Here is a 20,749-nt window from a genome sequence, read left to right on the forward strand (position 1 = left end):
TATATGGTTGTGATTCAAAATATAGTATATAGTGTGTATTGCATTCTTCAAATGCGCGTACTAAAATAATATTAATTATTCTTTAAATAAATATTAATCACGGGTTTTATTAGATATTAATCATACCTAAAATATGTGATCTAAATATTTATTATCACATGTTTTATTAGTTATTAATCACATTTAAAAGATGTGATCTAAATGTTATTAATCACACTTAAAAGATGTGATCTAAATATTTTTAATCACACTTAAAAGGTGTGATCTAAATGTTATTAATCACACTTAAAAGGTGTAATTAGAAATGACCCCTTTTAATCACACTTCCAAACATCACACTTTAATAAAACTTAAAATGTGTGATTAAATAACATAAATCACACAAAAAAAGTGTGATCTTTATCTATTTTTGTAGTAGTGCAACAAGAAAGGAAAAATCATCGGTATTGGTAGCATCGGTATTTTTCCTAACCCTTCTATTGAAAATATTTTACTTGTTGATGGACTTAAGTATAACCTACTTAGTATTAGTCAATTATGTGATAAAGGTAATTGAGTTATTTTTGATAAATCACATTGCACAATTGAAAGCACGAATGATCATAAAGCTTTATTCGTTGGTAATCGTCACGATAATGTTTATGTTTTTCATCTCAATGATCTCTATGCTAGTGATGTTAAATGTCTATATGTTAATAATGAAAATAGTTGGTTATGGCATAGAAGGCTTGGTCATGCTCATATGGATTTAATTGCTAAACTTTTGAGAAAGGATTTGGTCATTGGACTTCCAAAAATTAAATTTGAAAAAGATCATCTTTGTGGTGCTTGTCAACAAGGAAACCAAACTAAAACATCGTTTAAATCAAAATATCACATTTTCACAACTAGACCTTTACAACTACTGCATATGGATTTATTTGGTCCCTCAAGGACATCTAGTCTAGATGGTAAAGATTATTGTCTTGTTATTGTTGATGATTATTCAAGATTTACATTGGTTATGTTTTTAGCACACAAAGATGAAACATTTTCTTCTTTCACAAAACTCTGTTGTAGAATTCAAAATGAAAAAGGCTTTCTTATTACTAATATTCGAACCGACCATGGTAGAGAACTTGAAAATGAGAAACTTGAATTGTTTTGTGATGAGCATGGTATTTGACATAATTTTTCAACACCTAGAATCCCTCAACAACATGGTAGTAGAAAGGAAGAATAGAACTTTAGAAGAGATGAGCAGAACAATGCTTTGCGAAAATAATCTTCCTAAATATTTTTGGGTCGAAGCCGTTCACACCGCATGCTATATTTTAAATCGTGCATTAATTAGACATATTCTCAAAAAGACTCCTTATGAACTTTGGCATGATAGAAAGCCCAACATTAGTCACTTGCATGTTTTTGGTTGTAAATGTTTTGTGCATAATAATGGCAAGGATAACTTAGGTAAATTTGATTCAAAATCTGATGAAGCAATTTTTCGTGGCTATTCCTTAACTAGCAAAACTTATCGTGTTTTTAATAAAAGAACTCTTGTTGTGGAAGAATCTATACATGTGGCATTTGATGAAACTAACATCTTTGCTCAAAAACAAATTGTCAGTGATAATATAGATTTGGAACCAAATCTGGAAGATTCAAGTATCTACAAAGAAGAGAACCAACCATGTTAGTTGAACAAAGAGGTTGAACAGCCTATTCTCCCACCTCAAGAAGAAGGAGGAAATAATGATGATTTGTCAAGAGAATGGAAGTTTGTTCATAATCACCTCAAGGATTTAATCCTAGGTGACTCTACAAAAGGTATTGAAACTCAATCTTCACTTAGAAACATTTGTAGTAACTTGGCTTTTCTCTCATAGATTGAGCCTAAAAACTTTCAAGAAGCCGAATTCGATGAACATTGGATAATAGTTATGCATGAAGAGCTTAACCAATTTGAGAGAAACAAAGTGTGGGAACTTGTGCCAAAACCTAAAGATCATACCATTATCGGAACCAAATGGATCTTTCGAAACAAACTTGATAAATCCGGCACAATTATAAGAAACAAGGCTAGACTTGTTGCACAAGGATACAATCAAGAAAAAGGTATTGATTTCGATGAAACTTTTGCTCCGGTTGCTAGATTAGAAGCCATTCGCATGTTGCTTGCATTTGCATGTTTTAGAGATTTTAAACTTTATCAAATGGATGTAAAAAGTGCTTTTCTTAATGGTTTTATAAATGAGGAAGTTTATGTTAAACAATCCCAGGTTTTGAAGATCATGCTTTTCCAAATCATGTTTTTAAACTATCAAAAGTTTTATATGGTTTGAAACAAGCACCTCGTGCATGGTATGAACGATTAAGTAAATTTTTTATTGAAAATAATTTTTCTAGAGGAATGATTGACACAACACTTTTTGTTAAAACTAAAAATGATAGTTTACTTATTGTGCAAATATATGTGGATGACATTATATTTGGTGTTATTAATGAAACCTTGTAAGGAATTTGCTAAGTGTATGCAAGTTGAGTTTGAGACGAGCATGATGGGGGAGCTAAATTATTTCCTTGGGCTTCAAATCAAACAATGTAAGGAAGGAATTGTTATCAACCAAGCTAAGTATAAAAAAGAACTACTCAAAAAGTTTGGTATGTATGACTCAAAAATAGCTGGAACACCTATGAGCACATCCATTAAGCTAGACAAGGATGAAAAAGGGGAAGTCCATTAATCAAACAAAATATCGAGGTATAATCGGCTCACTTCTTTATTTAACCGCAAGTAGACCCGATATTATGTTTAGCGTTTGTATGTGTGCTAGATATCAATCAAATCCAAATGAATCATATTTTAGTGCTGTTAAAAGAATTTTTAGATATATTGTTGGTACTCAAAATTTGGGACTTTTTTATCCTAGAGGTGTTGCTTTTGATTTCATTAGTTACTCGGATGGCGACTTTGCTGGATGCAAGCTCGATAGAAAAAGCACCAGTGGCACTTGTCACTTTCTTGGTAACTCATTAGTATCTTGGTTTAGCAAAAAGCAAAATTATGCTGCTTAATCAACGACCGAAGCTGAATATATAGCTTCCGGAAGGTGTTGTTCCCAAATACTTTGGATGAAACAACAATTCGAGGACTTTGATTTGCATTATGATCATATCCCTATTAAAGTGATAATACTAGCTCCATCAATTTAAGTAAAAATCCGGTTCAACACTCACGAATAAAACATACTAAAATTCGACATCATTTTTTAAGAGATCATGTTCAAAAATGGGATATTGTACTTGAATTTGTAAACACTGACAAACAATTGACGGATATTTTCACAAAACCCCTAAGCGAGGATCGCTTCAATTTTATTCGTGGCGAGCTTGGAATGTTGATTTCTACTTAAAAAGTTTTATTGTGACTGTGAAACTTGAATTTTTGTTAAAATGATATATGTGTATTACTACATTGATATGGAAACATTTTATCAGTTAAATGCTCTCAAGTCCTTCATATAGTTATTCTCCTTAATAGTTTGTTATTCTCAACTGCGTAATTTTTTTTGGGTTCTGCATCTTGAGGTAAAATTAACTTTCCATACATTATTTTTTTTATACCCCCATGGTATTTTTTTTGTGTTACCATTCCAGCAACACCAACGTCCCATTAAGTTTAATTTCTGCTGGTATTATTGTATTTAATTTAATTTTTTTTATTGCTATTAGGCTTAATATCTTTTACTTTTTTTAATTTATTTTTTGTTGTTTTACTACTAGGCTTCATTTCCTTTATTATTTTTTTTTCTTTTTTTCTTTTCATTATTTTTTATTTTTTTTGTTGTTTTGCCCTGAGACTTAATTTTGATTTTTTTTTCTGCACTTTACTTTATTCTTCAAGTGATTACATTAAACATAAAATAAAAAAAAAACACCCTTCATTTTTTTACGATCATACGCCGATCAAAATAAACATATTTACATAAAATAAAAAAAAAAACCCTTCATTTTTTTTACGGCCATACGACGATCTTACTTACTCGCCTCTTCCATCATTTTCTTCTTCTTTTTATCACATTGGGCGACCTTTGACGCCCTTGCCCCCGTGCTTTCGTCGAGAGCGATGACTCCTCACTGACTATCAAAGGCCAAGAACGACGTTGCTCCAAATCGGACCATGGAATTGGTCTTCCGTTTAAGCTCTTTATTTTCAGCCTTCAGTGTACCTATATCTGCTCGTGCATCCTTGTACATGCGCTGGAGCTGAGAGAGTTGGGCGTTGACTTGATGGAGCTCACTCGTCCTGTTCTACAATCGGTAAGCCAATTTTGTGACTGCAGTCACCGTCTCCATACAGGACGTTAGTGTGAAATGATTGGCTTGAATGCTTGATTGAGCTGCCATTATTTGCTCAATCGACATCATAGGAAGGTTGGGAAGAGTAGGAGCCGGGGCACTCGGCCCAGCAGTGCTTACGGGATCATTCAGGTCCGGAAAGAGAGTAAAGGGATGGGACAAGGCCATGTAGTAGACAAGAGCGATGCAATCGACTGGAGGGTAGTTTTTGGCAGCCTTTCTGCTCTGATCAGACTCTCTGTTCTATCTCTCTCACGAAGTAGAAAAAAGGGCTGGAAGCGAACGAGGAAGAAGAAGGAGACTGAGTGATTAAGAAAAAGACGGAGGAGAAGAAGAAGACAAGAGGGAGCGAGAGTTGAGGCAACTGATTAACCCGTCTCGCTTTTGTCGGTTGGCTGACGCAAAAGTGAGGCCGCGTGTCCGACGCGATTTTCGACGAAAAACAGAGACGCGAGCGAATCTTATATATATATATATATATATATGTTTTGATTATCTATTCTTTGATGTCATTTATCACTATCATTTTCCTCCACCGCCTCTAGATTCTGACCCTTGATTTCATTTTGATAATGTCACAGGGAGAGAAATTATATGATGTTATGTATTATGGTATTATTTGAAAACTAATCTGATGATTATGTGTTTATAGTTTGATATCTTAGTCTCATATCATGTCTCTAATTAAAGCTTATTTATTACACATGTGTTAACCTATATATTTAGAAATGAATTCAAGGAGCATGACTTGAGAGAGAGCTTTTCTTACTCCCAAATCAAATCAAATCAAAACATCATTGTGTGCCATCATCAAAAAAGGGGAGATTGTTAGACTTATTTATTTTGATAATTTATTTAATTATGTTTTTAATTTATTTGGAAGAGAAAAATAGAATCAAAATTTATTTTGATGATTTATTTGAAAGAGAAGAATAGAATCAACATTTATTTTGTCCCATTATTTCTTACCTAAAACTTTTATCCTAAATGTTGTTAGAATGTATTTAATATTTGATTAAATCAGAGATTCAAACAGCCCAAAACAAAGGTTCAAACAGCCCAGCACAGCAGTAGGCCAAAAGGTTCAAACAGCCCAACACAGCAGCAGGCCAAAAGGTTCAAGTGGAAGATATTCAAATTAGTAATGATGGAGTGAAATATATTCAAATTAGGAACGATGGAGTGGAAGATATTCAAATGATGCAATGACTATAAACGGCTATAAATTCAAATGAATACAACGGCTATAAACGGCTATAAGTTTCATTATATATACCAAAGCCTCTAATGTAAACAAGTTACAAAAAAAAAAAAAAAAAAAAAGAAAATATTCTTTAATCTATAATCACTCACATCTATTCTCTGAAAAAATTCTCTGAAAAGTGTTCTTTAATTTTTGTTTACATCCTTTTTCAGAAATTATACACTAAGACGTATAGCTTTAAGCCCATCTTTCCTGTGTGAGGTTTACAGAAAAATCAGAGTTTCATTTTTATATCTATCTTTGAGAGATAATTCTTGTACCTTTCTGTGAAAGCAAAAACACCTTCTTTTCAACCTTGTAAGAGTGTAGTACACTCAGTGTTCTTGACTTAGAAAGTCTATGTAAAATCTGTAAAGGGTTGCTCCATCCGTGAAAAGGTTGCTAGCACCCTGTGAAGCTAGAGTATAGTGGAAAATCTCAAGTGAAACTTGAGGAGTGGACGTAGGTCGAGTTGAAGCCAAACCACTATAAATTTATTTGCCTCTCTCTCCCTTATCTCTTTATTTTATTTAAATTGCCATAACTATATTTCACATTTTCACTGTACTAAAATCATTAACTGACGTAGTTGTTAGAACACTTGTTTTAATTATTTTTATTTCATTAACTATATTTATCTATTGTGCTATTCATAATTTTTATTAGGGTATTATTATTTTTATTTGTAAAACCTAATTCACCCCCTCTTATGTTGTCTTTTGGGTAACATGTACAAAATATATCGCCAACACTACCATACACACCTTTTGCCGGTAGGCTACTCTCACCCACTTCATCTATTGTAACAATGCTTTCTTGAGATAGACTGAAAAAGCTAGGAACTCTTTTGGAGAATAAATGTATATCAGTTGTGATTGAGAGCTCTAAAGGAGTAGCTCTAATGAGCTGGCATGGAGTAAAAAAAAATACATCACATCAACAGTGAGTGAGACCCACTGCCCACTTATTAGAACTGGCTTTAAAGCTAAAGAATTAAAGCTCTAAAGCATTTTTCAATATATATGATTTCTTTCTTTTTGTATGGTAAGTCAAGTCAAAAAGTATTTTTAAAAATTTTAAATATTTTTTTTTATTAAAATTAGAAAACCAACCAATCTACAAACACGATATTTATTAATATTTTTTACTTATTTATGACAAGACGATGTGACTTGATTAAAGAATCTTCATATTAGAGAAAATAACATCTATAGATCCACTGCCTTAGAGCATCTCCAATAGAGTTGCCAAATGAGCTGCCAAAGCTATAATTTGAGAAGAATGAAAAAAATGGGGTCTCTAATGGCATGCTATTCCTCTTGCCAAATATAGCATATGCCATTTCTGCTGTCAAATTTTGGCAAGAGTTTTGGCATTTGCCAAACATGCCACATCATCAAAGATTAACAGAATTTTGGCTCCAAATTCACAAATTCATCTGTTTTTGTTCTTCACCACAAATCCACAAATTCACAAATTAAAAAACAGAATCCCATAACTGTATGCAAAATCACAAAACTCATAACAAATTTTCACAATTTTCACAACTCTCATAAAAAAAATTAAAAAACAGAATGATCAGTGAACCCAATTTTCACAAATCTAATAACAAATTTTAGTGAATAACAAATCTGAAACAAAATTTACCTGGATCCTAGCAACCCTTGATGAGAAAATGATGATCCTAGCTGGATCGATGATGGATGGTGGTTCTACGGTGAATTGGTCAGCATCTATCAAAACTCCCAAGTTTGTGCTAAAGGAATGGGCAGAGACCCACAAAATCCCACTCTTCTCAAGCCTTAAATATCTTTCTACCATGGATGTAGTGTGTGAAAGAATCGGTTTTACGAAGAAATGCATTTAGGAAAGGTTTCAAAATCAAATCCTCTGTAAAGGATGTGAAAAACTTGGTTTGGACATCGAGGGATAGGGATAGGGGCATGATCTAGTGGTGGTTCTGGGGAAGGAGAGAGAGAGAGAGAGAGAGAGAGACGACTTTGGAGTGGAAACAGGGGGAGAAAGAGAATCGATGAGTGTGAGTGAGAGAAAGGGGGTCGGTGATGAGGAATGAAGAGGGAATCAGTGAGCATGAGTGAGAGAAAATGAGTCAATTAGTTTGCACCGTTAGAGAGTCGGATGAAGATGGAGAGAGAGAGAGAGAGAGAGAGAGAGAGAGAGATGTTACGAGTTTTGATGGGCGGTTGATCAAAATGGAGATGGAGAGAAAGAGAGTAAAGGTGATCAATTTAGATCCAAAGATTTCAGATGATCAATTTCAATTGTTGGATTATGAAAACATCCAACGATGGAAAAAATCTTGGAATTTTGAATTTTCTCACAACGGCTCCTTTTCCTATTTCTTATTTTTTTATATAGAACACTATTATCTCAATGCTATAAATGAATGTAGTTAATATTTTTATTTTTATTTATTTTTTTAATTTTGTAGTGATATATGAACGGTGGGGTGAATTATATATATATATATATTTTTCTAATTTTTCAATTTTTTTTTTCAATTTTTATATTTGTCTAGTCGGGAATAATATAAATATATAATTTTTTTTTTATAAATAGTTAAAAAAGGTTACAAAAGACAAAAAAAAAATAAAAAAAAAATAAAATCATAAAAAAACATATATCCAAAGAATACCTACAAATTTGGAAAAAAAGTTAGTTGAGATTTGCCAAAATAGCAAATGATAATTGGAGCACCATTGCTATAATTTGGCAAAATAGCACTATTTATTACCAAATTATAGCAATAGCAATAACAATGACAATATAGTAATAATCATTAGAGATGCTCTTATGAAAGAGACAGTAAGAAATATAATATACAATAATATTTAGTACCTCTAATTTTTTTGAATGGTTCAAATGTATCAAAACGATGTCATTTTAAAGATAAAACAATGTTATTTTATTATATTCGAGTCATTCAAATCACACAAATTCAAATTATCAATTATTTTTCTATAATATAATTCTAATACACAAAACGTCAAATAATCTTTTATGGAACCAGGAAATATATATTATTTCTACCATTAGCAGCGTCTGGGAAATAACCTCTTATTGTGCATCGTCAACACCGATTAATTTGAACAAGTCCACTCTTCTTAATTCGATACAACCTTGAGGGGTGTTTGTTTTGGAAAGATTGGGCATGTGATTAGATTATTAGTTTGGATCGGTTAATAATTTGTTATTTGTTTCAAAAGTTTTGTTCCGGTTAATAGTCCATATTTGTGGGACTATGCTATTCCATGGGGGTGGGATAGAAACCTGTGGGGACATAATTTTTGAATGACAACACGTGGCCGAGGTGTCACCGAAGTGCCAGCCGAGGTGCCACGTGTCCTGATCATGACGCCGAGGTAATCTTGGCTAGGCCGAGGTTATCTGTGAGAATACCGGAATCCGAGATAAAACGGATAAGGGACAAGAGTCCTAGAATGAGAGAAGACTACAGTTTGGGAAAAGATGAGACTCTTAGAGAGTTTATCCTAATTCTATTGGGAGTCCAAGATTAACAGTAATCATAAGTTCATTAGAGCTAGGCTTCTATTGGGACTAGGATTGTGTTGACTATAAAAGAGAGGCACCCCCATGGGTCTAAGGTGTGCTTTTAGTATTCTGTCTAGTAAGTTAAGCATTATTGGTTATCTTTGAGAGATATTGAGTACTGACTTGATCGTCGGAGTGTCCCCGGGTGGACGAGCCACCGCTGGAAACTCTTCTTTCTGTTGCAGGTCGTTCGGGCTTAATCTATTCTACTGGTGCTCTCCAGCTGGGTACCTGTTTGGCAATATGGTCAGAAAATCACCCACACAAAACCATAGGATAACTCATCCCATGGGATTAGCTAATAAAATTACATTTTTGCCCTCTGATATTTAATTATATATTATATTTAGTAAAATTCAATAAAATTTAAATGTCTCAATTTAAAAATAAAATAATTTTATTTAAGGAAAATTTACCCATAAGTCCTAGTTTCTGAAAAGTTGAACCATTTAGTCCTAAAAGTTTTCTTATGCACCATTTAGTCCCATTTGCACATCAATCTAATGTTTGAAACATTAATCTGATATTCGAAATCTAATGTTCGAAACATTAATCTGATGTTTGAAACATTGTAATGGGACCTTTCAGTCTATAAGAAAACTTTTAGGACTAAACAGTGTATAAGTTATTAATTTGGGATTTATTGGTGCATCCCCCTTTATTTAATTTTTATTTTCATTTTATTTATTTATTTAGAATAATTTTTTATAGATATTTTATTGATGTTTTATTTTAAAATTTTGTTTACATTTTATTTAATTTTATTATTTAAATTTTAATAGATGTTTTATTTTATTTCATTATTTAATTATTATTATTATTTAAAATAAATTTATTTAAAATTTTAATAAAAAAATAACATATATTTTTATTGATATTTAATTTTTTAAAAATAAATTTATTTAATTGTGCAAAAAATAAAATAAAATAAATTTTTATTTAATTTAGCTAAAAATAATTAAAATATTAAAACTATGTTTAATATTGCTATTACTTAATAAATAATTGAAAATGATAAAATAATCATTTGAGCATTTATCCTTTTCCATAATATCCCAAACAAATATTGAATTCACTAATCCGTTTGGGAAGTGGGTTGACTTTTTGGCTTTTTCACTTTTTGGCTATTTTAGCCTGGGACTAAAAAACCTGGTTTGGAAGGGCTTTTTGGCTTTTTTGAATTTTTTTTGTGAGAGAGGAGTGTAATGATTATGGATTGGATTTGATGTTTTATTTTTTGTGGCTAAAATAGCCTATTTTGTTTTTTGTGGCTATTTTAGCCCCTAACTCACCAAAACCAACTTCCCAAACTAAAAATAGTTAAATCTAGACATCTAATCCCATGACTAAACAAATATAAAATACAAATTCAGCCCAACCAAATACACCGGAGACAATGTATCTCAAGCCTAATAATCCGATGAATTACAATCCCTCCTTATCTAATCCGTCCAAACAAAATGTTGTAATGAATCATGGAAGCGGGTTTGAGAGTTTGACTTTTTAAATAATATTTTAATTTTTTATGAAAGAATAATATAAAAAATAAAAATAAAAATTTGATAATTTATAATAATTTTAAAAAATTTTAACTATAAATCTTGATTTCCAAACAAGGCCTAGAAACAGGCTAAAAATTATTTTTAAAAAATCAAAAAATAAGCAAATCTTTCGTGTATCACTAAAAAAAAATTTAAATATCACATCAAATTTTTTTATTTACTTATTAAAAACAGTTTTTTTTTTTTTTTTTCCGGCAGCATTAACTAAAAACAAATACTATAAAAGAAATTAAAAAAAAAAAACACTAAAAATAGTCACAAAAAGATATAACTTAGCCTGACAAAACCAACTATATATAACTTAGCATTTGTTTGGCCAAAATTAAAATTAGATTTTTTTATGAAAATAATCATAAAAAGATAAAATAAATTTTTTAACCAAATAAAATATAATTTCATATCTAAATTATAATCATTTTATTTTTTTCTCACAAAAATTAAAAAACTTATTACAAACAAGATTTTTTAACCTCAAACCAAAAAAATAAAAAAACTAAAAAATCGACTCCCATATGAAACCAACCCTTGTTAAGCTGTGGGACGCTTACGATTGGCAGCTCATAGATCTTATATCCTCAATCAAACGGTCCAAATTAACAGAGGAGAATCCACCTTTGCTCACAGATTGTCTGGCCAAATTAGCCATCCGTTCGGCCGACCTCGAAAACTCCTCCTTCCTGACGTCCATCACGTCGTTGACCATCTTCTCAACAATGACTCTATCGCAGGTGTCCTTCATGTCCAACCCAAGCTTCCAAACCTCCCCAACAAACCTACTATTGATCTGTTGATCCACAAAGTATGGCCAACAAATCATAGGCACTCCCTCGAACACACTCTCCAGTGTCGAGTTCCATCCACTGTGAGTCAGAAATGCCCCAACAGATGGGTGTCCCAGGACCTCTTCTTGCGGTGCCCAACCCACTATGTACCCTCTCTTCTTGGCCTCCTCCCGGAGCTCCGTCGGAATCTGACTCTCCCACTCTTTTCCGGCCATGGAGTCCGGCCGTATGACCCATAAGAAGCGCTTCCCGCTGTTGACCAGGCCGACCCAGAACTCCACCAGCTGCTCCTCTGTTATTGTCACAAGGCTTCCGAAGCTAACGTAGACCACCGATTTTGGTGGCTGCTCGTCCAACCAGGTTAAGCAGGTTCGATCTTCTGGCCGGAAGCTGCTTGAGGAGAAGGAGGATACGGGGGTTGTGTCGGCTGCCAGTCGGGCTTTGAGGTGGGCGTGGAGTGGTCCGATGGTGTAGAGATTTGGGCAGAGAGTGCGTATCTGAGAGAGCAAGGGTCCTTCCAGGTCTTCAAATGTGTTGAGTATGAGGCCGTCAGCTCGAGGGACTTGATGTCTCTCCGTCATGAAGAGTCGGATGCTTGGGTCATCCGGGTCGCCGCTCCGACAGAAGCTCGGAAGATCTCGACGCCGGAGAACACCTTCCATGCCCGGCACGCTCGTTATCAGCACATCCAACTCATTTTCTACAGTTAATTTCCATACATATGTATAAATTCTCTGAGTAAACCTAAGTGGATAATAGTTCGTTCAAAAAAAAAAAAAAAAAAGAAGTGTATAATAGTTATAGGATTGGGGGATTTTGATTTGCCATGTAATGAAGAATATCATAGAATGTGTAAAACATATAGGAGGAGTACCTTGGAAAGGAAATTCTCCAGATTGAAGGAGGATGGGAAGGCAGAAGAAAATCCAGAGAGCACAAGGGCTGAGAGTACGGCAGCAAACGATGGGAAGACCAATCTCTTTAGCAACATCAATGGTAAAACTCAAGATTCCATCTGCTATAATGAAAGTGACGGGAGGACGAGGAGCAATCGCGGAAGCTGGGAGCAGAAGCATCTGTCGAAAAAGAGGCTTGGTAACAGCTTGGAAAGCATTGAACATCTCCATGAATTGGTCACCCAATCGAGGGTGGTCTTCGGGAAGGCCATCGGAGATGGAGTCCAAATGGAATCCGGGATAGCGACTGAAATGGTATTGGATGTTGGTGAAACGGAGGAGACGACCGCGGATGTGGTTGGTGACCAGGAAGGTGACGTGGAGTCCGGATAGGCATAGAAGCTCTGCTAGCTTCAGCATGGAGTTAACAGGCCCCTGGAAGGGTAGGGGGAATATGAGTACATGAGGAGGAGAATGGAGTGCCTGTTGCTGCTGCGGCTGCTGCTGCTGATCCTCCATTGTCCCTGCTGCTGGATACTAGCTGCTCTTCCTCCCCAGTTCTTGTTTTTTGACAAGTTTACAATATCAGCAATGCTGATATCACGAAAATCTATTCATAAAAATAATTAATCCCACTGGCCACTGCAACCTAATCCCACTTCCAAATAAAGAATAGTAAATGATTGATCCTCTCTCTCACCTAAACGTGTCCACTACTCGACCCTCACAAAAGAAGTGAAGAGTGAGTTTTGAAATTTTTTTTGATTTGTTTAGTTGTATATTTTAAGAATTTTGTTTTTTTAGAGTTTAGGATGATTTGATATTTTTAGAAAATTTGAGTAAATGTGTGTGAGAGAAAAAGTGATTGAGAAGGAGAGAAGAGAGAGAAAAAGTAATTGATTGATGTGTAAGAGAGAGAAAGTGGTTTTGAAATTTTTTTGAGAAAAACTCAAACCAAACAATTTAAATTTTTTTTTTTTTTTTTCTAAAATTCATCTCCCAAATACAAACCAAACATACTTACAAACTTTTGTTTTTATTTTCTTTACTTTTAACAATATAATAAATATTATAAATTTTGTAAGGGATAAGCTTGTCTGTGGATTGAAAGTGAACTAGACTGTCGTTTCATAAAAACCAAAGAACTAGACTGGGCTATTCAGGCACGTATGTAATTTAAATCGTTTATTTTTTAAATTATAATATATAAATTATTTATAAAAAAATTAATTGGATTCGATAACTGTAATCACATCAATTTATTACATTTATTTTTTAAAAAATCATAATTTAATTTTTAAATAATATTTATCTCTTTTTTTTAATAAATAAATGTGATAAATTAATATTATTAATAGATTCCGTACTGAAGTTTCATTACTGCATGACTATTTTATAGGGGTGCAACTCGGGCGGGCTCAACCCGAGCAACCCGAGCCCAGCCCGAGTTTTTTTAGGGCTTGGGTAACTATATCTTGTAATCTGGGCGGGCTTGGGCAGATTTTTGATGCCCGAATTGCAATTCGGGCCGGGCTTGGGCAGAACCAATGGCCAACCCGAGCAACCCGAACCCGAATTCAATTTAATACATTATATAAATTATATAATATATAATATATATATAATTTAATAAATTATGTAATATATATAAATTAAGTAAAAGAGTTAGTCTTAATTTTTATTTATTTATTTATTTTTGGTTAGCCTTCTATTAAGTAAAAGAGTTAGTCTTAATTTTTATTTTTTATTTTTTTTGGGTTAGTTTTCTACCATTAGATTAGCATCTTTTATGTCTACCCTTAGATCTACCTACAGGTTTCTGAACTCGGGCAATTCGGGCAACCCGAGTTCAAAATACAAAGCTTGGGCCGGGCTTGGGCAACAATGTTCGGGTTCATGGTCGGGCTTGGGCGGGCTTGGGCAGTGCCAAATACAATTCGGGTCGGGCTTGGGCAGACCCCCAACCCGACCGAACCCGCCCGAGTTGCACCCCTACTATTTTATGAGCATTGTTTTTGAAGTCAAAAAATTAAATTTACGTTTCAATTTTAATGATATAATAATCAATTAAAATATCTAACATAACACACTCTTTTATATCTTTTATAATCATCAATTAATAATATTACTTACAAATTATTGGGTCTAAAAAATAAATTTAAAAGAATGAGTTTATATATCATTTTTCTTTTTTATATTTTTTAGAACATTGCTATTCAAATTCAAAAATTAGACCCACTTAGTTTGTAAGTTATTGCTATTCAAGTTCAAAAATTAGACCTAATTTTTAAGCCATGTGGTAATCAATTAGGAGGAGAATTCTATTGTGGGATTTAAATTGTAGTTTTCAATCTTTTTTATTTTTTTAATTTTTTTAATTTTTTTTTTCATAATTTGTATATAAAAATCTAACTATTTATATTATTTTATATAAAAATATGTTATTAATTTTTTCACATTCCATGCATAGCACAAGTTTACCACTAGTTATAAAAAACCCAACAATGATATATATGCTCACTAGCTAAACTCATTTTCTAGACCTAATAATGTGTATAACTAATATGATTGATTGATGATTAAAAAAAAATATAAGAGAAATTATTGTCTTAGATATCCTAATTGAGGAAAAGACTATGGTACACACCCTTTTATCTATCAATTTTTAATTTGTCACAACTTTCAACATGTAACTTTCAACCTGTAACGGCTCGGACCGAGATTCGACCCTTGTAATTATTTGTATAAAGATGGTTGTATTATAAAAGTTTTTTGTCAATGATTGGACTTAGCTTGAAAATTTTTTAAGTGTAAGAATTGGATTTTTCAAAATTTACGATTTAGAAAATAATTTTTGGCTGTAATTGTTCTTTATATATATATATATATATATATTAAATATTCTAATTTGATTTTACGAGATTTTTCTACGAGGTATTAACCACTTTACTTCAACGCTAAACTTAGAAATTTCAGTTGAAAAATTATTTTTGTGCTAAAATTGGGAGAGCCACTTTTTGATTTAATTGCATTTTGATTTTTTTTGCATTTTTCTTTGAATCCAAATGGGATGTATTTTCTTATTTACATTGTAAACTTAAATAAATTAAATATAAATGTAAGAGACTAAGCATTTACTTAAATGGCTACAAATGAAAATAAGGTTAATATGCTCAGAGTGCCTTAGGAGCTGAGCTGTATGACTTGCTGTGCCTTGGGTGACCGCTCGAGCGGTGAAGAAGGTGCATCTAGTATTATGCTCTGCATATTGAAATGGTGAGAGCTTGAGTTCAATGCTCGAGCTGTCTGGACGATATCAACAACTTAAAAGTTGCATTTTAGATCATTTCTTTCATTTTTTCTTTTCCTCTTCCTCTCCTCTCTCCTCAACTTCGAAAATCCTAATTTTCTCTCTCTAAATATCTCACTTTTCACCAAGATCCGAGCCTAAACTTCTTGCAAAAAATGAAGACTACTAAAGATCTTCATTTTTTACTGATTATATTGAGGTAGGAGACTCTCTTAACTCCATATATTTATGATTTGGTGTGATTTTTTAACATTTTGCGGTTATGGGTTGTTCTGAGTTAGAAAACTTTGATGGAAAGTTGTTAATGGACAAAAATGGAGTTTTCACTCAAATTTTTAAAATGTCTTGAATGTTTTAACATACCGACGAATAATATTTGATGATTTTTAGATTTGACGAAGAAATAAGGAAAAATCCCAATTTTCTTGAAACCCTAGATTTGGGATTTTTAATTTAAAAGAGGGTTTGAACTAATTGGTACTTTATGTTAAAATTTCAATTGATTTTCCTTGAATATATGTGAGTGGGATGAATTTTTGATTTATGATGATATTATTGACGATTCATGGAAGTTGAATCGTGTGGAAACTTGGGAATGTTGGAAGGATATAAAGTTAATAGTTTGCATGGAATTATTGTTAGTAATGAGAAAGACTTGGAGTCGTAGAAAAGAGAATATTTTATTAGTTTTTACTTGTTGGATTCTTGTGCAATTAAATTGAATTTTAGATAAATTAGAATATTTTTAAATTCATGCATCACATTGTATTCTCAAAGTTTTGGACTAAGTGTCTGGTGATTTAAAAGTGGGTGTGTGTTTTAGGTATACATCGTGTGTGTTGAGGTGCCCAATTTTCCTTTCATGTTTGTAGGTTGAAAAATGTGAGAATATTATTAGTATATTGTTAAGGTGCCTAATTGTCTTTCCATGCTAAACGCCGGTAAATTTAGGGTATATGACTGAATAGATTGTTGGGTGTCCAATTGCCCCTCTGTGCTCGGTGGTAAATGTTGGATATTTTCAAAATGAAATAGGTGTCCAATTGCTTCTCCGTGCTCGGTGGCCTGTAAATGTGATGATTTTTTCAAAAGTAAGAGGTGCTCACTTGTCCTATTGTGCTTGGTGGCCAGTAAATGTAGAGAGTAATTGAGATATGTAACGTGAATTTTATTACAAAATGAAAGGTCCTTGGTTATGTTAAAGGTTAAAGAGTTGAGTCAATCATGAATTTTAAATTATACATTAAGCATTCGAGTTTCAAAACAAAGAAAATGTCTTAAGCATGGCATAACATTGCATGAACATAATCATATCGAACATTTATATATTGGGTTAAGTTTATTTCCTACTGAGCATAAAAGCTCACTCCTTTTTTTGGGCTAGATATCCAACATTCCAAGTGATAAAGACGTGCCTCCAATTCGTTGAGAAGCAAATGGATTATACATAGAGCACTGAAGCTCGTTTTGATGTTGTTTGTTTACAGCTATTGAGCTTACTTGCCAAGATAGAATTTTATTTTGTTGTGATCAAGGCCTTTAGTGTTGAAAGATGTGAGCCCTTATGGAAATTTGATATATAGTTTATAATTCCACGTATCGTAATTCAATGTAATGAGCTTGATGTAGAATCTATGAAAAACTGGTGAGTTTTGGCTTATAAATTTGTTGTTTTTTGTTCCTTGTTCACATTAATGTTCTGGAATTTGGTAACAGTAATGGATTGGTAATCTATAAAATGGTATAGAAATATCGGGGTGTTACAAGAGGTGCGTGGTGTTATGGGTTTGTTGGCTCAGGAATTGGCGGGTACACTTTGAGAATCTACGAATATTTTGAGGGCTAAGAAAGCAATACGGGCCACCGTAGGAGAGACTAGATCCTCTTCTTTAGCAAAGGAGTTCTTTAATTCAAAACCTATGGAGTTTTATGGTTGGTCTAACCCGCTTCAAGTGGATAAATGGCTAGAACAGACGGTGAAGACATTTGAGGTGTTTCACATTGTTGATGATGAGCTTCGGGTTCCCTTGGAGGCCTTCAAATTGAAAGAGGACTCAGGTCAATGGTGAAAATATGCCAAAGTCCGTATAGTGCACACATGAAAAACATTTACTCACGCCTTCCAAGAGAAGTATCTTCCACCCATGGCCAGGGAGCATTTGAGGAAACAGTTTGAAGAGTTAGAATAGCTCAACACACCCTTAGTAGAGTTTGAAGCAGCCTTTATTAGCTTGTTGAGGTATGCACAAGAGTTAGTGACGACTGATGAGCGTTGTTGTTCGGAATTTGAGAAGAGACTTAGGTGGGACATCAAGATGAAGGTGGTTGGTAGTATGATTGGGAGTTATGATAGACTTGTGGAAGCAGCCGCACATGTGGAAATCACCTTGGAAAAGAGGAAGAAATAAAGGGGTAAAAGACAAGGAGGACATGAGTCACAGAGTGACTCGGGGACATCCAAGAAGTCGAAGGGTATCACTAGCACTCAATCGCAGTTGCAGCAGACCATGCCTTGGGCTATGGTAACGGAGATGAGTTCAAGGAGTACTAGTCAAAATAAAATGACTTGTTTTTGATGTAGCTAGCAAGTTCACAAGGCTTCAATTTTCCCTCACAATGAGGGAAAGCAACTGTAGTAATGGCCGACTCATTCTCATAGCTAGTTTCGGAGTAGTGGTTGGATGTCCACCTGCTACCAGTGTGCAGAACCAAGGCACATGAAGAGACTTTGCCCACAGTTGATAGGGGTTCCTAGTGCTTCAGGATCCTAATAGTCATATAACCTTCAATAGGCTTTGGGTCAGAAACAACTTCATTTGTTAGTCCAATTACAAGATAAGAGATCACCCACTTGTTTTAAGTGTAATTAGCCGGGCCATGTTAAGCATAATTGCCCTCAAAGTGGACAGAACCAAATTAGTAGTTCAAGCAAGGACAGTGATGTTATGAGGAAGCAGCGTGATGTTTTGTTGTTTTGGTATTGTAATGCTATGGTGTTATAGGTGGGACAGTGTATTTACAAATGTTGCATATGTATATATATGTGTGTGTGTGCTTTTCTAGGGGAATTAGATTGTAATTGTAACAACCCCGACCCATGATTAACGTTAATCCATGCTTAAGTATGCCTAATAAGTAATTAAGAAGAAATCATGAGTTAAATACGTGTGCATTGCATTATTTGTGTTTATATCTGTTTAACGTAGGAAGATCTGTTCATGTTTTTGTTTCAATTTGCGAATTAAAGGCCTTATCAGCATTCGATTTAGAATTGACTTGATTTATGTGTTATTTGGAATTTTTAGAATTTTATGGTAGATTTAATAAAAATTCGATTTAGAACGATTAAATTAGATTAATTTAATGCCTATTTGATTAGCTTTAATGAACCACCACTAGGTAAGCCTATATAAGGCCACCCTCATCGCCTCTTTTATACTTTACACTCTCATTCACTCATATCTTTGAACTCAAACGTAGAAAAGAGAGAGAGAGAGAGAGAGAGAGAGAGAGAGAGAGAGAGAGAGAGAGAGAATGAATGAATTGAGATCAAGAGCTTGAAAAGAGAGATTTGCTAGGAATTGTTGAAGAATATGAGTAAATTTGGAGATTGAAGCTTTTACACTTATGAATCTAATGCTCTAGGTAAGAATTCTAGTCTTTGGCCTTGTAAAGTAGTTGATTAATGCATGGAAACAAGTGAATTAGGTGAATTCATATGGGAATTGAGCTAGAATTGAAGAAAGTTAAGTCATTCCATACATGCATGCATATATCATAACATCTTGAGTTTGAAATCAAAGAATTACCACATGCATGTGTCTATCTTGACTTGGTATTGAGAAATCATCACATTTCTTACCATTTGACTTTAATTAATCATATTTTAAAAAGCCATAGTTCAAGAAATTTACATGCATGTTATATCTATATTATGTTTTCATAATTCAAGTTTGAGTTTACTCATTTGTCAAGTTTAGGGGCCTTGATTTCATGAAAATGATCCTTAATTCTTAATATTTTACAAGTTTAGACATGTTTCCTTGAGTTTTGGCCCAAAACAATAAGGTTTGTGGTTTTGAAATTAAGTTTTGAGCTTGTCAAGAATTCTGCTTCTACGCATGAGCAAAGAAATCCACGCTCAAGCGACCACTTTGAGTGAGTGCAATATCGCTCGAGCGACCAGAAATCCGCTCGAGCATGAAATGCATGCTTCCAGAAGTTCTTGTGTTTTGCAGATCGCTCGAGCGACCAATGTTGCGCTTGAGCAGGAGCATGTCTCTCACGTTTGAGCGAGCATCGAGTAAGCATCAAGCGAAAAAAGAAAGCAACCAACACTTTTACAAAAGTTCATAGACCGCTCGAGCGACAGATCTTGCGCTTGAGCAACCACTCACATTTTGCATGTCTACTCGAACGTAAGAAGTTACACTCGAGCAAGGACCCTATTTTCAACAATTTTTGTTAAGTGTTTTCAAGTACATTTTTCTATCCTCATTCCATCATAGGCATACCTAGGCCAAGTTTAAAACATCATAATGAGGATAAAGAAGTAGAAACACACCGAAACAAGAATAAACCAAGTTGATGATTCTGGGTGTGTAATTCAGTACGTATTCGTTCTGTATTTGTGTAGGTCACATGCTGCAAGATATCTGAATTGCCTACTCTGTCCGTTTACTTGGAGCTATCTGTTATCTATGAGTAATAACTTAGTAAAGCTAGATTCAAGTTAATTATTTTTTGTATATAGAATAAGATCTGTTCTATGAAATACTATGTTTAATACTATGAATGATTGTCCAACACTGACAAATGTTTGTGGTATTTATGCTATGATTCAAGTATGTTGTCTGTACCCAGACCGGAGGTTCCTTTATAGAACTGACAAGTTATATGTACCCGACTAGAGGTTTTTTTATGGAACTGACAAGTTATCTGTTCCCAGTCCGGAGGTTCCTTTATGGAACTGACAAGTTATTCGTACCTGGCCAGAGGTTCCTCCATGGAATTGACAAGTATGATCTATGATGCTCTATAAATGA

General features: G+C 33.7%; 1 protein-coding gene across 1 annotated transcript; it reads right to left on the reverse strand.

Annotated features, from left to right (window-relative positions):
- Positions 1-10,465: 10,465 nt before the first annotated feature.
- Positions 10,466-13,096, reverse strand: LOC114322347 (7-deoxyloganetic acid glucosyl transferase). Its single transcript, XM_028269623.2, has 2 exons — positions 12,373-13,096; positions 10,466-12,198 (listed from the first exon to the last, which is right to left on the reverse strand). Exons 1-2 carry the CDS (start codon positions 12,911-12,913, stop codon positions 11,261-11,263), a joined length of 1,479 nt encoding a protein of 492 aa, XP_028125424.2. The 5' UTR covers positions 12,914-13,096; the 3' UTR covers positions 10,466-11,260.
- Between the last annotated feature and the right edge of the window lie 7,653 nt (positions 13,097-20,749).

The sequence above is a fragment of the Camellia sinensis genome, chromosome 8, assembly GCF_055761805.1.
Source record: "Camellia sinensis isolate YWXY chromosome 8, ASM5576180v1, whole genome shotgun sequence".
Taxonomy (NCBI): domain Eukaryota; kingdom Viridiplantae; phylum Streptophyta; class Magnoliopsida; order Ericales; family Theaceae; genus Camellia; species Camellia sinensis.

Bases quoted from the DNA above. Each gene is read 5' to 3' on its own strand.
- LOC114322347 (XM_028269623.2), bottom strand. From the start codon at position 12,913: ATGGAGGATCAGCAGCAGCAGCCGCAGCAGCAACAGGCACTCCATTCT. The intron at 12,199-12,372 runs GTACTCCTCCTA...AATTAACTGTAG, and splicing joins TGGAGAATTTCCTTTCCAAG to AAAATGAGTTGGATGTGCTG.